General features: G+C 39.5%; 1 protein-coding gene across 3 annotated transcripts in view; it reads left to right on the forward strand.

The window, feature by feature from the left end:
- nalcn (sodium leak channel, non-selective) overlaps positions 1-10,496 on the forward strand; it is a 71,105-nt gene extending 60,609 nt beyond the window's left edge. For all 3 annotated transcript variants that reach the window (XM_085248538.1, XM_085248540.1, XM_085248539.1), the window contains 18 exons: positions 230-334; positions 757-863; positions 944-1,064; positions 1,164-1,262; positions 1,562-1,655; positions 3,945-4,051; positions 4,211-4,288; positions 4,375-4,494; positions 4,588-4,656; positions 4,760-4,908; positions 5,097-5,190; positions 5,534-5,666; positions 6,882-6,997; positions 7,424-7,581; positions 8,647-8,797; positions 8,912-9,061; positions 9,198-9,315; positions 9,605-10,496. In XM_085248538.1, the coding sequence (XP_085104664.1) occupies positions 230-334; positions 757-863; positions 944-1,064; positions 1,164-1,262; positions 1,562-1,655; positions 3,945-4,051; positions 4,211-4,288; positions 4,375-4,494; positions 4,588-4,656; positions 4,760-4,908; positions 5,097-5,190; positions 5,534-5,666; positions 6,882-6,997; positions 7,424-7,581; positions 8,647-8,797; positions 8,912-9,061; positions 9,198-9,315; positions 9,605-9,747 (2,112 nt within the window). In that variant the 3' untranslated portion in view covers positions 9,748-10,496. The remainder of the gene's footprint in view (positions 1-229; positions 335-756; positions 864-943; positions 1,065-1,163; positions 1,263-1,561; positions 1,656-3,944; positions 4,052-4,210; positions 4,289-4,374; positions 4,495-4,587; positions 4,657-4,759; positions 4,909-5,096; positions 5,191-5,533; positions 5,667-6,881; positions 6,998-7,423; positions 7,582-8,646; positions 8,798-8,911; positions 9,062-9,197; positions 9,316-9,604) is intronic.
- The last annotated feature ends 9,468 nt before the right edge of the window (positions 10,497-19,964 follow it).

The raw sequence follows: 19,964 nt of genomic DNA on the forward strand, positions 1-19,964 counted from the left end.
TTACAAACTGAGCGCAACTTTTTTCTAAACGGACAGCATGTACCAGCTTTTCTGGAAACTGAATATAGTTATAGTTGTGTTACAATGTTATAGTTACAAAAAATGTGCTGTAGTTATTGATTTTTACTCTGTCTGATTGATTTTCCTGGCTGAGGTTTCTACATCCACTGCTCTCATACTTGGATTATGTTCAACTTGTGTCTTAAATTCCTGATTGATTTTTCTGCAGGTTTCCATTCTGCTCCTCACGCTGATGCTGGTGTTCGCAAGCTTTGGAGTTCAACTGTTCGCCGGAAAGCTTGCCAAGTGCAACGACCCCAGTGTTCTTAAACGGGTACAGCAAGAAACTCCTCACTGACCCACTGTTCTACACTTCCTGCAGAGAACTACAGGCTGAATAAGTAGAAGGGGCCTCCCCAGTCAAATCAATAAACCAGTGTTTCCTTTTATCCTATTTTCTTAACAACAGTCCTCACGCTTTTTTCAGCTTGTGCTAGAACAAAACCTTTTATTTTATAAACAGTTGTTCCAAGATAATTGACTATATCTAGAAAAGTATTTCTTATTTAAGTTAAATGCAAGTGCTTTTTATTTAAGTCTACTGTAATGCACTAGACTTCATTATTGTGAAAGTCTTTGGGTATATTATTTTCATAAATCATGAATCCAAAAATAGCCCTTTTCTTCCATTTCATTAAATGTTCTGATTATTGTTCCTTTCTGTGTTTTGCTGTTAAACTTTGTGGCCTGTCACAGGAGGATTGTCACGGGATATTCCGAATAAACGTCAGTGTTTCCAGAAATCTGAACCTGAAACTGAAGCCTGGAGAAAAGAAACCAGGTTTCTGGGTACCACGGGTCTGGTAAGACTTGTTTTTCTGCTTGTGTGTGCATTTGTTTTTGCACAGCCAGTCATTAATGCACACATTATGACCTCTTCTAGGGCCAATCCACGAAATTTTAATTTTGACAATGTGGGAAATGCCATGCTGGCTCTGTTTGAAGTGCTCTCACTAAAAGGGTGGGTGGAGGTCCGAGATGTCATTATTCACCGTGTTGGACCGGTACTGATCCTTAACATTTCATATAACAATGAATTTTCTCATTTTATGCCTGCAGTGCGTCAGCTGCTCTACACATTTTCTAACTCTTTGTGTCTGCAGATCCATGGCATCTACATTCATGTCTTTGTGTTTCTGGGATGTATGATTGGACTCACTCTGTTTGTGGGTGTTGTCATTGCAAACTTCAATGAGAACAAGGTAAGAGCCGTACTGCGTATACATTATAGTAGATACACCTTCTTGCCTTTTATTGCCTACCACCATACTGTGTGGTATGTGGGGCATTATGGTGTCACTCTGACCACTAGTTAAACAAAACTGACCAATTAAAATCCATCTTGTTTTAGATTTTTGTGAGGCGTGTTTCCCTGTTGTTTGGCATCAGATAGAATAGTGCAACACAAATTAAACCTGGTGATGGTGCAGTTATGTGGTACTCCTTCTAGGCCTCTAGGCTTACAACCACGAGGAGTTAAGATTGTGTCTCATCTCAACAGGGTACTGCTCTGCTAACAGTGGACCAGAGAAGATGGGAGGATCTGAAGAGTCGATTGAAAATAGCCCAACCTCTACACCTACCCCCTCGCCCAGGTTTGAGTGTACATAATAAAATAACATAATACATTTCACCAATGGTTTGCAAAACACAGCTGCAGGCAGCAATAAGAGAACCAAGAAATAGGAACATTTTTTTAAATATACTTTTTTTGCAACATCCCCCAGTGACTGTGTGCAAAACCTGGTAACCAACTACAAGTAACGGCTTACTACTCTGCCATAACAAGTCACGTTTTGGGGATCAAATAGTTTTTTCACTCAATGACAGGCAAATCAATTTATAACGTTTATGCAATGTCTCCCCCAATCACAGTTTTGGTAAACTCTTTTAGTACAGCAGTTAAAAAAAGGTTAAAATAGTCAAACATTACAGTTGAAAAAAAAACTAACTAACTAGCACATCGCACATATAAGACGGCATTAAGTGGCTCAGTATGACAGTGTTATTCATATGTGACCCGCAACAGCACTGGAACTCTGTCACTGAATTACATGTCATTGCTTTCTTTTGCTGCCTGCAAGTGGAAATATTTGTTCAGACTTTATCTGATTTTCCTACCTGAGTTGAAGAAAACTGCCAGCTTTATTACAAAGTAAAATCATGCGGCTGCTCTCCCTTTAGTGATTAGAGTCATGAGAACAGTAGAAGTGCCTCAGAGGCAGTGTGGGAAATTGTCTGTTAGTACAGTTGAGGCTGAGAGCTAACAGAAAATCAATCGCTTAAGTTTTAGTCATCACCGCCGCTTATTCCAGCACCATCAACCTGACTTTGATCCTCATCCAAAGGTCTTCAGTGCAGGCACCACTCACTCACTCACTACCCGTGGTTCATTAAAACACTGAGCTGGTCTGTGCTCACACAGTCACATCCAAAGTACTTACAAACACTCTTTGTGGCCAGCAGTCATATAGTATATAGACTCACAACCTGCAGATTTCATTGTTTGATTTTCCTTGTTTTTTCATTTGATATTAAATGATCCTTGAAAGTGGGCAAAAGAAACCACTATATAATATTTAGGAACATTATATTTTTGAAATATGATGCTTAAGTAGGTTAAAAGTGTCTCACAAACACAACACAACACGTCATGCCACTAAAGAAACAGCTGAGAAACAAAGGCATTGACGTTTATCAGTCTGGGAAGAGTTACAAAGCCATTTCTAAGGCTTTGGGACTCCAGTGAACCACGATGAGAGCCATTATCCACAAATGGAGGAAACTTGGAACAGTGGTGAGCGTTCCCAGGATTAACCTATCAAATTACTCTAAGAGTCCATCAACGACTCATCCAGGAGGTCGCAAAATAACCCAGAACAACATCTGAAGAACTGCAGGCCTTACCTGCCTCAGTTAAAGTCACAGTGCATGTTTCATCAAAAAGGAAGAGAGTGGGCAAGAATGGCCTCAGTGGAACAATCCAACTCGAATATTCTGTCGACTGACGAGAAAAAAGTGGGACTTTTTGGAAGGTTGTAGTCCCGTTACGTCTGGTGTAAAATGAACAGCATTTCAAAGAACAGTCAGTGAAACATGCTGGTGGGGCTTCCTTGCTGCCTCATGATGCTGTCATTGATGAAATCATGAATTTTGCTCTCTAACAGAAGATCCTGTAGGAGAATGTCCGGCCATCAGTTCATACCCTGAAGTTCAAGCACACATTGGGTAATGCAGGAGGACGATCTCTTAATGACTCAAAAAAAGACAAAACAAAATGAAGTTTTTGGAGTGACCCAATCAAAGATCGTCTGATTGAGATGTTTGGCATGACCTTTAACAGGCCGTTCATGCTCAAAAACCCTCCAGTGTGTCTGAATTAAACAATTCTGCAAAGAGGAGTTGGCCAAAGTGATCTGAAAGGCTCATAGAATAAAAGTCGCAAAGACACTGCATTCAGACTATGAATGTATTCTGCCTTAGATAACTTAGATTTGATAAGATTAGAAAGGTTTTCTAAATATGCTTAAGAGGATCAACATTTTGGTTCATGAAGTGCAGAAGCTGCCGTTTGAGACAGCCTGTCCAAAAAACTTGCCAAATTCACAAAAACTTAAGCATGTTGGCATGTTTTTCCCTTTATCTACTTGAATAAATATGCTGCACTAAAGTCTCATTGGCCAGGTAATAATAATCGAACAGTCTATGAGTGCCATCTGTTGGACAGTAGGGGTTACTACTGAAAGTTAAATCACCCGGGTTATTCAATACAAGAGCCTTTTCAGACATTTATAACTGATCACTGATGATCAAAAATGCCACAATTCTCCAAAATCGTTGTTTAGGTTTCACTGAATTTTTTTGCCTTCTTTTGTGCTTGACAGAGAACGGAGGTTTCCGGGCCAAGATGTACGACATTACTCAGCATCCCTTCTTCAAACGGGGCATTGCTGTGCTGGTACTGGCACAATCTGTCCTCCTCTCAGTCAAGGTAACACCTCATTTAACAGTATATGACGCCGTATTACCTGAGAGTGCTTCTAATTGTCTTTGTTCAGTTTACACTCTCAGCTGGCTTTTTAATTATCGCAGATGTGAACCCAATTTTATATGTATGAACTGACGTCGGTCTTTTTGTGTTTTTCCTCAGTGGAATGTAGGTGATGACGGTGTAACATTTCCCCTTGCCACTATGTCTGTAGTTTTTACCTTCATATTCGTCCTGGAGGTGAGCCTGTTTTGGGGGGGATGGCTGGGGTATTTGTAATGTACCTGAGTGGCTTTATTTACTTTACTGCTGCTGTTGTTTTATAGGTGACAATGAAGCTGATAGCCATGTCCCCCGCTGGTTACTGGCAGAGTCGACGAAATCGGTATGACCTCCTGGTTACATCGCTCGGTGTCATCTGGATTGTTCTGCACTTTTCCTTACTGGTTAGAAAAATCTGTTAAACAAATTCAAATTCAGTCAGTATTATTGATTTTTTTTCACTACAGCTAAAATTACTGTACAATTTTCTACTCCAGAATGCGTACACCTACATGATGGGCACATGTGTGATTGTCTTCAGGTTCTTCACAATATGTGGGAAACATGTGAGTACATTAGTCAACAAATAAGATAAAGTACTTTATCCAAATAGATTTTCTAGTGTAGGAATAAAATTCTGCTTTTTCACCTTTGTGTACGATCTTAAAGGTGACACTAAAGATGCTGCTGCTCACTGTAGTCGTCAGCATGTACAAGAGCTTCTTCATCATCGTGGGGATGTTTCTCCTTCTTCTCTGCTATGCATTTGCTGGAGTTGTTCTCTTCGGAACCGTCAAATACGGAGAGAACATAAACCGGTAATCATTGCTTTTCCGATCTTTATTATGAAATTTCCCACTCGTGGGACTAATAAAGGTATCTTATCATTATCATTATTATTATTATTACTATTTTTTTCAATAAACAATACAGGATGTAAGCAGCGGGTACAGTAAAGGAGTTCTTTACACAGTTGTGTCAGTGTGTCTATCTCCTTCAATCGCAGGCATGCCAACTTCTCCACAGCAGGCAAGGCTATCACTGTTCTCTTCCGTATTGTCACAGGAGAAGATTGGAATAAAATCATGCATGACTGCATGGTAAGATGGGCTGCGGGTACAGTGCACTTCCCCATAGACAAATGTGAAGTGGTTTCTGGGGCCATTTCAGTGCAGTAGGAGGATTTGATTGTTGTCTTTAGTGCTCACAGCATAATATTGTGGTTACTTCTTTATATTTCTATTATTTGGCCATACCCCGCTGATCTCAATGTTGCCGTTCTTCTTAAACCACTTTATTAAAAAAACAAAAAAGAGGACCAGTGGACACTGTTAATATTAGCCATATAAGTAAATAAGAAAACATGTTTAACATGGTTTCTTAGAATATTTGATGTTTGTTTTAATATCTGTTGGTTGATGCAATTTTTTTCCCCCTCCCCAGGTGCAACCACCATTTTGCACCCCAGATAAACATCGCTACTGGGAGACGGACTGTGGCAACTATGCTGGAGCACTCATATACTTCTGCTCTTTCTATGTCATTATAGCCTACATCATGCTCAACCTTCTTGTAGGTCAGTCAATTTTTTGTTATTTATAACCTTGTAATGTCATCTTATTGACTCACCTTTAATGTCGGGTCCAAAAACTAGGTAACTTGTTATATTTTATGATTTGATTAGGGTTAGTACAGTTTAGTTTAGGCAAAAGGATAATGATATCAATATAAACTAGAAAATGTATTTTCTGAAGAAACTGCAGTGCGAATGCTGATAGCTGAATGTTTTAAGCTGAAATGACATAAATGCTGAATTTAAGTTAAAAATGTTGAATGAGATTAAAAATACAGAAATTTTCACCTGAAAACAAAAGTTCAGAACTGCTAAAAGCCGACGTTCACACAGATGAAGTTGAAAAGTAGGTGAACATGTTTAACCTCCTAAGACCCGAACTCTTCCACGACATGCATTTTTAATTTCTCCTTGATATTTGGGCATATTGAGGCCCAATTAATGTAAAAACAAAGAATTACCAGATTTTTTTTTTACCTTTTTTTTTTTTTAAAGAAAAATAAGAGCCACATATGAGGATATTTGTTTAAAATTTTGATAGAACAGTAGCAGTACAATGTCCTCGTAAGTAGAAATCAGGCCCATGTTGAGCAAAATTGAGTATTTTGTGATGTCCACATATGTGGACGCCAGGTCCTAGGAGGTTAAAATGTAAATTAGAAAAAGCTGACTAATGACAAAAGAAAAGTTAGAGTCAGAAAACATCTGAATGACAGGAGCGATTTAACAAGTGGGGTCTTTCCTACTGTTGAGACAAACTCCTGACTAAAAATACAGTGTATTTATATGGGTCGGTTAGAAGGTTATCCCTCTACTTGGATTCACACAGTTCAAAAAGTTTACTTCTCTGAGCATTGAAAGACACACTGTTGGAAAGAGAACAACGATGGCCACGTTTTGAGAGTAAAATGAAGGCTGCAGAGCAAACACTGTGCACACAGCAGCAGTTGAAAGAAGTTTTTAAGATTAATCTTAGCATAAAAAATAGCATGAAACTTAAACTGGAACTGAAGAAAAAGTATAACGTTTTAAAGTTTGATTGGTGGCTCTAGGTCAATGAATGTGGAAGTAGTTAGAGCTGAAAAATGAGTAAGTTGAATGAGAATTTGAAGATTCCCCTATTGAAATACATGTCACAATGAAAACTCATAGATAGAGGAACTGGTATTATTGAATATTTCTGCGTGTGTGTATTAATATCTCTTTTTGTGTCTGCAGCCATCATTGTGGAGAACTTCTCTCTGTTCTACTCCACTGAGGAGGACCAGCTGCTGAGCTATAATGACCTGAGGCACTTTCAGATCATCTGGAACATGGTGGATGACAAACGGGAGGTGAGAAATTAGCAAGAGGAGAGTGGGCACAGTTACCATGGCAACATCTCTGGCCATGATAAAACCATAGTTGGTGGCACATTGACTGTTATGAAGCAAAATACTTTTTTTCCAGCTTATTGGAACACACTAGTGGCCAAATATGTTTGCTTAGAATGTCGTCCCCAGTCGCTGAGATATCAGGTCACTTTCTGTTTGGGACCTTCATAGTTCCTTTGCTATGAAAATCAAAGGTTCATAAAATATGATTTAGGTTGTTGAAGAACTTTAGAAACAATCTTAGTTACTTTGTGAGTAAAAAAATCTAAATGCAGTTGATATTTTACAGCTTTTGAAATACACCTAAATCCCAGGATTTCAGGCTTTTAAAGTTCGTTGCATAATTTCTTAATTTACCCCGTGAACTGTGTGACCATCTCTCTCCAGGGTGTAATCCCCACATCCAGGGTGAAGTTTCTGCTTCGTCTGCTTAGAGGCAGGCTGGAGGTGGACCTGGACAAAGACAAGTTGCTGTTTAAACACATGTGCTATGAGATGGAGCGACTTCACAGCGGAGGAGATGTGACCTTTCACGATGTGCTCAGGTGACTGAGATCACACATAGATGCAGAAGATTAACCCTGAAATAAATACCTTCCATTGCTAGTGGCCTGGGATAATTTAGAAATAGTTTTTTTCTTTAGTAAATGTACCTGTCTCACAATGTCTAGAAAACATTCAAGAAGCTTTTGTTTAATGTTTTGTTGTGTGATGCATATCATAAACTTTATATCTTAAGTGTTGCTTGCAGTTTAGAAGCTGCTTGAGTGGTGAGTAAGACTGGAAAAGCACTTTATAAATACAAGCACTTTACAGGTATGTACCTGTCTGTTGGTGCTTTGCACCTGCAAACACTGGTGCCCACAATGTAAGAAATTAGAGTCCATTTCTTCTGAGCCTATTGAGATTAAACTGAGACTAAAGCAGAGATCAGAAGAGGAGTTTGGGGGTCATATTTAAACATGTTCAAATCCACACATATGCTTTTTTGCCACTGCTTTGAATCCACTGACTAGTTTGCAAAAAACAAGTTTTGTTCCTTAAGTGTTAGTTAATATTTAATGAATATTGATTATTATAAAGGTTAGTGATCTTAGGTCTTATATGGGACACTCTCCCTTCTCTCTGAAGCATTAATTAAGGATTGATCGTACATCTTTTAATGTCAGACGGGCTCTTATTACATTCTAAATTAATCTGTAGTTCAAAATGTGTTGTAGACATTTATCAGGGAATTCTGGGCCCTGCTTTAAAGGCATAGAATACGGTCAGTATGGAAGTGTTAAACAGTAACCTAAAATTCATATCAAAGTAATGAGTCACATTGTTTAAACCTGAATCAGGGGATAAAAACCTCTTTTAAGTGCTTCTCATGTTTCCAGTATAAACAGTTGGCAATGTAGAGAGACGCAAATGATGTCATTTTTTAAATATCAGAAATTTTTAATCAGGTGACATCACATTCACCACTTTTAATTCTACCAAACCTATAACTAAATATCTCTCTTTTCTGTATGTTTTTGCATGTGTGTGTGTGTGTGTGTGTGTGTGTGTGTGTGTGTGTGTGTGTGTGTGTGGTTTGTTGTTTGTGTATGTGTGTAATCGTGCAGCATGTTGTCATACCGCTCAGTGGACATAAGAAAGTCTCTCCAGCTGGAGGAGCTGTTGGCAAGGGAACAGCTGGAGTACACCATTGAGGAAGAGGTTGCCAAGCAGACCATACGCATGTGGCTCAAGAAATGCCTCAAACGCATCCGGGCGGTTAGTGTCTTAACAGAAAACACATAGTCATGCTTTGTGTTTTGTTCCCCTGCAGTATCCGCAGTATTGTAAACATGCACGACACTGACCACGAATGTATGCGTGCGTTCACAGAAGCAGCAGCAGTCGTGTAGCATCATTCACAGCCTGAGAGAGAGCCAGCAGCAGGAGCTGAACCGGTTCCTCAACCCTCCCAGCATAGAGACCACAGTGCCAAGTGAAGACCACAATGCTAACAACCCAGACAACCCCTCACAGCCTGAGGTAAAGCCCCGCATCTATACCACCACTCCATACACAGCCAACACATGCTCACAGCGTGATTTATAGCAAGCACATAATATAATCTGCGGGTGTGCGCTTGCATTGGTGAAACAAAGGATCTCTCCTCTTTGTTTAGATGAGTGGCCTCCAGCAGCTTCGGAGCCCCACGTTGTCAGACAGAGGAGGGTACAGGCAGGACTCCTCGGACCTGGGGAGACCACAGAGGAAGCTGGGACAGTGGCGGCTGCCTGCAGGTGTGTCTGCTGTAGTGTGCTGTCTGCGTACTGTAAGAGGCAACATTTCTTTAGAGGGCGTTCTGTAAAAGTGAAAAGTTTTTTGCTCAAGTTTCTCTCTGCCGTGGGAAAATCCAGGCAGTCTGTTTATGAGCTTCAATGTTTTAAAAAAGACATCACCTCATCTTGACACACTCTCGCTTACAGCGGCACGCAGTGAATGTCCATTTGTGGTGGAATTGGTAATATAACATCATAAATTACATGCAGACATCACAAGACTCAGGGTGTGAATGTCTTTCATTCTCAGGTCGCACGAGTGTCAAGTCTATTGTTTGCAAGATGAACCCCGTCAACGACGAGGCTTCTTCAGGGTCAGAGGTGAAGAAGTGGTGGACCCGTCAGCTGACCGTCGAGAGCGACGAGAGCGGCGACGACCTCATTGACATTTAGAGATGAGCTGCGTGGCATCCTGCGGTGTTTTATAGATGAGCTTGGAATCTTGCTGGTTGACTCCAGTTGTTTCATTTTCTCTTGCTGTAACCCGACCAATGGAAACAAAAATGTTTAGCTCTTTTTTCTGATCGAAAAGCTTGGCAGGACGTGTGCGGAGGCTGTCGATGAGCCATCGATCCGGCAGACAGAATTTCTTTAGGTTTGGCATCGGAATGACTGTTTTTTCCACAGTTTCCACTCATTATAATGAGGACTTTTTTCTATGCAGGCACATATGGTGTTAAAGATTATTCAATGACCGAGGCCATGGCGTGTAATACAAACCAAGAAGCTGCTGCTGTATGTGTTTTCTACTGTTTCGTGTCAATATTTGACACTGGCCATTGTGCTGTTGCAGCTCCAGTTTCTGACATCCTTTCATGTTGATGCTCTGTCTCTGTTCTTCTGTTTTAGTCAGTGTTTTCCCATGACGTCTCTGGTGGTCTTCAGTATTACTCATATAAATGTTGATTTCCTCATAGTCACTTTATACTTAAACCAGACCTCTTGTTCTTGTTGGTGGAACAAGCTACATAAATGAAACTTTTAGATTGATGACTGTGAATGTAATTAATACATCTATCCGTATTTGTGTGGCATTAAAACGTTAACTATTTTGTAAATTATTATAAATTCTTAGCTTTATCAAGTATTCAATTCTTCTATTAAATAAAGGCCCAAACTTGTTGGGCATTTATGAGGTAAAAGACTAAGCAGACTGTTTTACTTTCCTTTACATTCAATTGCATACTTTTACAGGATACCTTCGAACAAGGCAACTTAAAGATTTATAGTTAAGTTCTTAATATAACCAGTCATTTATCTCCGTTCTTAGCAAGTTCGATTATGGGGTAAGTCACAGCATAAACCACGTAATATTCCACTATAAAATTTGAAAAGCATAAAAGCTAAAAGTTTTTACATTTTTTAAAACAGTTAGGTGTCTATAATGCATGGTGTTTTAACAAAAATCAAGGCTCTTGTGATTAAATATGCTGTTCACAGACAGAAAATAGATAGGGATAGATAGGAGCTATACGGTGGTGGTGTCCTCTCACAGTCTAAATATATAGGTGTTTTAAGTTAATTTGGAGAACTGGCCGTGGGTGTGAATGCGTTGGCCCTTTGATGACCTGGCGACCTGTCACGAGTGTATCCTGCGTCTTGCCGGTGTCAGCTGGGGTAGCCTCCAGAGCCCAGTGACTAAAATATATAACAGTTTTATTCAAGAACCAGAAAATGCTGTCATTTCTGGCATTTGCACTCAATGCCATTGCCATTTTAGAATAGGTCACTGATGTCTTCAGTGGAATTGCCAAACAAGTTAAGCTTTGAGCACATGCTGTACAGTATGATGTTAAAACGGATTTAAAATTTCAACCTTTCAAACTTCCAAAAAGCATCCAATAAATTGAAAACCCGATCTTTTAAAAGATCATTTTAAATGCTGGTTTAGTGTCATGTGATACAAACTCAACACTGAAACAGAAATGTTGAATTTTTATTGTTCTGAACATTTAATTATCAGGAGCACACATCCCCCCCTTCCTATCATGACTTGTTTTTAATTCCAGACGAGTTCACTTTATAGGAAAATTAATTAGCCTTCTATCTAACATATGATTAGACTAGCAACGAGGGTAATTGACTGAACAGATGCTGTTTAATGATTCTCCTCATATGGATCTGCTCAAAGAAAATGGTCTCAACACTGTGTCTGCATTACACTGCCCTCTCCTGGACACAAGCGGTCCTGATGAGCCATACTGTGCAACTTTGATCAGTCTGGCGGATTCTACAGCTAGGCTGACGGGAGGAAGCGAATGCATTATTTACTCCTTCCTCTCCTTCTCGCTTCCTCCTTTGCATATCACCCCTGTTGAGTTACTGCTTATCCTGGTGCTCAGCACTTTCTCCGTTTCACAGCGATGACCTATGATGACAGCCCTGTCGTCTGCTATGAGCAGCTTGCTGTGTATCTAGATGAGCTCAGTTTCTAGCCAACCATCCAGGTCAGTGTGTGTCCACAAAATGAAATGTAGCCAGTCCACTGTGAGCACAGGGAACTCTGCCATTCGCACAAACAAACAGATAAACAGACGTGAGCGTATAAGCCTCTAATTTATTTCTTGTGTTCCTTTGATGATGTATAATGACTCTGGGTCATACTGGAGCTAATTGACTAATGCTCTCAAATTCATACTAAAGTATTTTCCCTTAACAAGGGTCCTTGTTTGACACAGAATTAGCCCATTAAAAGAGACTGGGTCTTCATTTGTCCATTCAAAAGCCCAGTAAGTTTCACAGTTGATGGAGTGTGTATGGGGTTGGCTGGATAATGAATGCAAGGGAAAGCAGAGAGAGAGCAGAGAATCAGCTGCCTGTGGGACGCCTACTTGCTCTATAGAAAGCATGACTTACTCACACATTCCACTCTCTCAGTGACTGAGTGCTCTCCCCGACATATGGTCCTGTAGGGAAACAGTGTGACATCAACCTTCTTGCCAATCAACTGTCTTTATCTTTTCTCACTCTTTCTTCTCTTCAACCATCACCTCTTAAGCTCCACTTAGCTGAGAGCTAGTTCATCAAAGGTTTTTTTTTTCCACTTTTTTTTTTTTTGCTCATTTTCGCCCTGCGTGGTAGAACTCTCTTTTTTTGTCTTTTAATTGCCTCTGCATCACACTGGCTCTTATACGGCCTGTTGTTTTTACCCTCTCTGTTGTAATTTGCCCACCTCTCCCTTGTGCATGTCCACTGCTTATTTAGGGCCTAATTGAGGCACTTTGGTAATTGAGGAGGAAGTTCTTAAGAGCTGAGGGAGTGGACGAGTGTCTGTGAGTTGAGATTACCTGTAATTAAAGTACATGATGGCTTTGATAGCTTGGTTCCCTCCTGTAGAGAAGCCGCATTCAAACCCAGGCACTGGCAACACATAGACTAAAAAAATTCCTTCCCTGTCTGTACTACAGTCTGTACACACACATACACAGATGTGAACACTACATGCATGACAGTCGATAAAACAGACACATGCGTACTGTATAGCATGGTAAAATTGTTGATGATGCTTCATGAAATAATTAAAAACTGGTTCTAAAGGAGGAAGCTTTGGAAATAAGATAACATTTCTAAGATACTTGTCATAATTCCCACCTCACACAGGTACACTTGAATATTAACAAAAAATTAGGTGAGAGGTTCAAACAACAAACAAGTGAGTCCTCATAAACCTTTGATCTGATCTGAGGAACCTCAGCACATTAATGCCTCCTCACACTACAGCTACTGTCCAGCTACTGGCTTTTACCTCATTACTTCTACTACATGGAGTTGGAAACACCAGAAAGGCAATGGAAAGCTTCACCCGATTTGAAGTGGAGCGTACCTGAAGATATTGTCATCTGCATTTAAGAGAAACACACAAAAGGAAAGAATGCCAAAGATGCCATAAGCTGAGCAAATAGGTGAGACCATATCAGAGAGAAGAGCCGTCTACACAACCAGTGACTTGAACCTCAACTGTAAGATTGATGAGAATAAATATGAGGTCAAGCTTTCGGTAAAAGCTTTCGCTGAGCTTCTCATGGCTGTTGTCCTTTTTAGGCATTAATGAAAGCATCTGAGTGGTTTTCAGCTATTAAACAGACAAAGATGGGTTAGAGCAGTTTGAGCCCACTGTTGTTATTAAAAAATGCACAGGATAATCTGGCTTGTGCATTTTGTACATTAGTGACTGTTCATTTATCATTTTGGTACAAAACTACACAAGGAAGGGTTATGGATGGAGGACTATATATATATATATATATATATTATATATATGCACTCTTTGCTTTTAATTTTAGGCTCTCATCGTGCCGATTTCCTCCATTTGACACATTCTTGCCCTCATAAATAAGGTGGTGACGGTGCAAATTAGCCGCCTGTATCTCATGTCAACATCTACCCCAGGTCTAAGCCTGATCCTGTCCTTGTGTTTTGAAACAGATGGCTACTACTACAATAAAAAAAAGTAGCAAATTATTTTAGCAGCAGGCAGCGAAAGCAATTAACAACTGGCATAATGTGTTGATTAAAATCCAATCCAGTCTCAATGAAGGAAAAAAAAACCCAACTTTTTTTCTTTTTTTATTCAGTCGCTTGGCGTCTATCCACCCCTCAAAGTATGCTGACCTTGACCTGATCACAGCTGTTGTTCACTTAAAGTAGAACTGAAATATGATTTGTTGAGCTCATCCAGCACCACTGGTGTAACTGCAGCATGAGAAGCTTACCTTATGAAAGAAGTTGTCTTTCATGTCATTTCATAAAGAATATAGTGTTTCTGCTGAAAACCATAGTCAAGTTACGGCTCACCCTCCCACACAAATTTTCAAGCTACCATTTTTTTCTGGATTCTTTTTACTCAGCCGATTCAAGAGTCTGATTTCTCCCCAATTAAAATAAAGACCTTCCATTTCATCAAAAACACTTCAAATTAAAAATGCTTGAGGTGTGTCTCTCAGATTTACACTGCGACTTTGACGCCGCGACTCCTCTGCTCCAAATATGATGAATGCACAAAGTCATTTTCAGGCTTTTACCTCATGTACCTCATCAACAGCAGTCAATTGCCACCCCACTGAACAGTGAGCACCGAGTGAGAGGCTTTACTTTGTCTTTGAGCCAGAAAATCTCATTTTCACTAAACACCTAATCAGTCCCATTCATCCGGCTATGGTTCCCTAGTTCCCCAGTCCTACACCTGGCTTTGCCGTCTTTAATTACTAGGAGAGTGGCTTTGTCTGATCAGGAGCCAAGATTAGAATATGAGTGGCAAATTCGGAAAGAAAATCATACAGGGTAAAACCAAGTCAATTACCCACCAATCAAAGTAGAAAGGCCTGTAATTGCAGGGAAACAATGAGAGCCTCTGCTTCAGTCTGAGCATTGAAGGTATTATTAGCAAGAAATAATGCCCACCTGGAGGGGGTGCTATGCTCAAACTATTAAATTTCACTGCAGCGAGCAATCTTTGAGATCACTGGAAAAGCATTTTTTAAATGCGACTATAACCCTCAGTGAGACATTGCATTATAATTTCATGTTTTTACTCTGCTATTATGTCAAATTGTGCATATGGCACTTGTGAGCAAGGATGCAGAAAATGGTTGAGACATTATAAAGAGGCAAAGCTTTTAGACTGCAATGTGCAAAATAGGCAGAAATAAACCAAGTACATGGAAATTACTTTTGCAATGTACTAGCAGAAGCGGCGTTATTGTACAGAAAGAAACAGTCTATCGCAAGAAAGATATGACTGTAAAATCAAACGATTCCTTCATTTCTTTGTTAAGATCGATGTCTTGTCACGTTTTTCTGTCCCAGTATCCTCTCTAGGGATTTTTGGAGTTCTGTATCAGCCTGAGAAAGTCTTCAAAGAGAGGAAAAGAAAAACAAATAGCAATGCAATGTTACACGCTACAGTGGGTTGAGCTAAAGAAATCTGCCTCAGGAATATTGTTCAGGCAAAAGAACAACATCTCTAAGTATCCATATGTAGGTTGTTATTAAAATACAAAAGAGTACATATATCATTTCCTCTGTCAATGATTTTAATGATTCTTTAATGTATTTGTCATGTGCCCCTTAATTTTACTGTGCCGTCATTGCAAGCCCAGACCCTGAGATCGAGTGTATAAAAGCCCAGGAAAAGAAATGGAGTGGCAGTGACAGATAGGCTGCCAGCTGACAGAAACCCCCACCAGGCTGCAGAATGGGATAGTTTGAGACAACTCAGGTACAAACTGACAACTTCAATTTTGCCTTTCCTTTGTTTTTGTTTTTTTCTTCTTCTCTCTCTCTCCTTTCACTTCCTCTTTGTGTGGTTGCATTTGAAGATTCCCAATTGCAATATCAAAAGAGAGCGCTGTTGTCATACAGTTTGTTTTCCAATTGTAACCTTTTGCTGCTCCTCAGTCATACTCAATTCTTCAGAATTCAAAAAATAGAAGAAAAATCAATCTCATGTGCAGGGCATGCAGATGCACATGCCTACATACAAACAGACGGGTACACGGACACACGCTCCAAACAAACAAAATCAAACAACATCAAACGGCATCAAAGTGAAAATCAGTGTCCTTCATGGATTGTGTGATGTTACAGATTATTTTCTGCTTGGCTTGGCATGGCTCTGATTTTTTAAGACAGTGTAGATCTGATCTGAAAATAACATTTTGAAATTGGCATGACAACTTCACAGCAATTAATTTCACACTGGGGACAGGACCTGCCAGGAAGAGAGAATACCTAAATGGCTGACTACAAGTTTTTTTAAAGGGTAAATACACATTTTAAATTGCTTATTTAATTTACTAAATACTATAACATACTATAAATATATATTCTTTTGCTTTTTTTTCTCAATGTCATTAGATTTTTCGCGCAGCTCTGATGATTGGATGCAACACACTTACTTAAATTTCATTGAGCAAACCCAGTTATCACAAAATACTGTTGTGCCCATCAATACTGTACTTAAAATCTATATGTATCTTCCAGAGGAGGTTCTGCCTTATGTACTAGAAACGGTAAAGAAGGCAAAGAAGCGAGTCAGTGAGTGTACCATCAAATGGTTTGTTAAGCTTAACCCAATCCTTGAGGATAAAGTTGGAGCAGTGTTCACACTGCCAGAAACAGGCCTCTTCAGTCTCCACACAGCTCATTATTGCTGATGTGAGTCGGCAAAAAAAAGAAGAAAATCGTGGGATTAGCTTGAATGTTCTGTAAGTTTGCTGACTTTGGGCGTGCTGTATATGAATGACTGGACTTACCATAAAACAGTGCAGGAGTAATGGAGACCAAGGGATTGAGGCTCACTGGAGCGCAGACAAACACAGTCTCCGGGTGGGAGAGGGTGAAGCATCTTGGAGTTCAGACCGGATCGCTTTTTCCTGTTTGAAAACTTGAAATCATAGGATAATGATGGTAGAAATATTATAAAATGAAATAAATGTATCTCTCTTTATAAATGGGTTCAAAAGGAATTGAAATTTAAATCACATATAATTGATTGTGCAATCATTTATTTCCTATTGTGGCCCTGCTGTAAATCAATCATGTGACTATTTTTCTGTCTTTTTCTAAACTCACATAGAATAGAAATACTCTGCGCACACTGTTAGTCCTGTAAAGTGCTCCTATTTAAACTGACTGTTTGCAATAGCGCGCTGGCAGTTCATGTTTACACAGTAACTTACCACAGTAAATATTTTATTGGCATTTCCCGAGTTAGGGTTAAACCACCAAAAACTTGAAGCCTCCTTGTTACAGTATCTCCACTGTAAGTGAAGGGCAGGTGTCTGACCGCTGGCCACACTGTACAGGACCAAAAATGACATCCTTTGTACATTTTATATTTTGATTTATGTGTAACCTGTGTTGGCCCTTTTTGAAATAAACTCAGTAGAGTGATATTTTTTGCTGGGAAGTATTATATTGTATTATATTTCCTCAGAAAAGCTGAGAGCAGAAGCAGAAATATGTGAAAAGTGCTGATTGTTTGTCTTCCTGTCAGCAAGATTATGCAAAAACAACAAAAAGTGCAAAGCCATATAGAGCAGACCTTTAAAATGCTCTTTGCTTTATTACCAAGTAGCTCAAACTGTTTTTTAGTTTACCGTAACAGATTTCTCTCTCCGGTAGTTTTGCTGCTGTTCAGCTTCTTCAAATGTGAAGTAGGTCGGTAACTCTGCTCTTGCTCCTCAAGTACTCCCCTGAATGCTGTTTGTGCTGCTTTTTCTGACCACACAGTGAGACCTTCAAATAGACCCCCCCAAGAGTGAGAGAAGCATCTCAACACATTACCCAACATGTTATAGGTTTGGCATGAATGGAATGATGATAAGAACACACATTAGTCAGTCCTCTCGAAAGTGACATTTACTGTTATGTGGTTTGTGTTTCAGTGACTTGAATCTATAAATATTCTCATTACCGGTCACTTTTTAATATTGCTTTCTTTTGATTGACAGCAGTTCTTCTATACAGTAGAATATAACCCTGCAAGTTGATTTGGGAGTTATGTTTTGGCATTTTCCATTGAATTCTAAAATCCACAGTTTTTATGTGTTCCAGTATTTCACCGTAGTAGTATTTCACTTCTTTTGCAGTTTCCATTTTCCTGGTTAGTTTTGCTTGTGTTTTAATGTTTTTACATTCCTTGTGTATGACATCTGCCTGTTCCTTAACTCTGTATTTGCTTTTTTCTCTCTTTTTTTAAGTTTTACTTTTCTGCCTACGTCCTGTCTATTCTGACTGCACCGCTGGCTCTCTACCTGCGTTTGATCCTTTTGTGTGCATCAAAACTTCAGATTTTGGACTTTTACCTGCCCCTGGTGTCACGTGTTTCGATCCTCTCCTCTTTGAACCATCACATCGCATATGGATTCATTATCAGCTGACATATTCCGCATGATCTTGGTCTGCATGCAACAAAGAATACTTTCTTTTGTCATTTTCTTACGGTGTGACTCTGCTGCTTTTGAATAAAACATGATTGCTAAAATAATGTGCAACGGCGCTCTGAGCACTGAGCTAGCAAGGGATTCATTAGGATGAGTTTGAAGATAATCCAGCAGTGGAAGTAAATGCCAGCATCTAAAAAGTGTCTTTCTCACAGACAGTGATCTAACCACAGAACAACCAGCATCAATTAAAAAAAAGGAAATAAATCTGTATAAGCAATGTTCAAAACCACTTACACACATAAACCCTTCAAACGAACATCCACCTCATTGTTTAAAGAAACTGGAATTGGAACATTTAGTGTTTCAGATACCGTGTCTAACAAGTTTATTCAAATGTTTGTAATTAATCTACAAAATTATATTTGCCTAATATATTGACTATTTATCAACCAAAATACCCCAAAGCAACATTAAATGTGTTATCATTTAATTTTGAAGGGAAATTATAGCACATGTAAGTAAAGTGCTACATAGCACAGCACATAAAAACATAGTAGTTTTGGTATAAAAGACCTTAAAGATCATTTCTCAGTCACTACGCCTGATAAGACCCCGATAAAGTTTTATGTCTTTGAGCGGTAAACACTGATGTGCTTAAATGTGTCCTTTCTGATCTTCAACAGTGTTACCTGTTTATTAAAGGATGTTTAAATGGTAAATGGCCTGTATTTGTATAGCACTTTTCTAGTCCCTAAGGACCCCAAAGCGCTTTACACAACCTGTCATCCACCCATTCACACACACTGGTGATGGCAAGCTACAATGTAGCCACAGCCACCCTGGGCGCACTGACAGAGGCGAGGCTGCCGGACACTGGCGCCACCGGGCCCTCTGACCACCACCAGTAGGCAACGGGTGAAGTGTCTTGCCCAAGGACACAATGACCGAGACTGTCCAAGCCGGGGCTCGAACCGGCAACCTTCCGATTACAAGGCGAACTCCCAACTCTTGAGCCACGATCGCCACGATCGAATGAATGTTCATGTTTCAAAGACATCATACTTGAAATACTCAAAGTTATGTATGTCTGCTTGCTAACTCCTCCCAGGCACGTGAATCAAACGGGACCAAACTTAAACTTAAACTACCAGGATTGTTTTCGTGTATGTAGCTTTTGGAAATATTTCTATAAAACTCAAATCCTTGCAAATTATTTATACTAACTGATTACATCAACAGTTCAGCACATCTGTAAATTGTCGTTCTATGGCAACATTTCGTGTACGTCACATGTACTTTGTTGGCATAATGTGTACGTTATGGGTACGGGTATGGGTATATGGTACATGTACGCTGTTATTTGTAAATAAATGTTACTGAACGATTTTTAGTGCAGCAGCATTTTGGGGTAACTGGAATGTGTTGTGATGGATGTCTAAAAAAGTATATAAATATAAAAAAGTGTTCATCAAACAGTGAAACTGATTACTTTGTCTTATACAATGAATATGTAGCTTGCGAAGAAGACGTACAAATATATGTATTGTTCATTTGTTTGGTGTTTATGGATAGCTATTTTTGCCATCTGGCTATATACGGTACTAAAACCAAGATAAAAAGAATAACATTAAATGACGTGAGCGAAGCGAACAAAGCGCCACATGCCTGGCAAAAAAAACTGGGCGGGTTTTTGCTAGTGTACATAAAAATATCATTTTTAAC

This window comes from Mchenga conophoros, linkage group LG16, assembly GCF_057382185.1.
Source record: "Mchenga conophoros isolate Kocher_MC1m ecotype Shallow Benthic linkage group LG16, M_conophoros_male_GT1.1, whole genome shotgun sequence".
Taxonomy (NCBI): Eukaryota; Metazoa; Chordata; class Actinopteri; order Cichliformes; family Cichlidae; genus Mchenga; species Mchenga conophoros.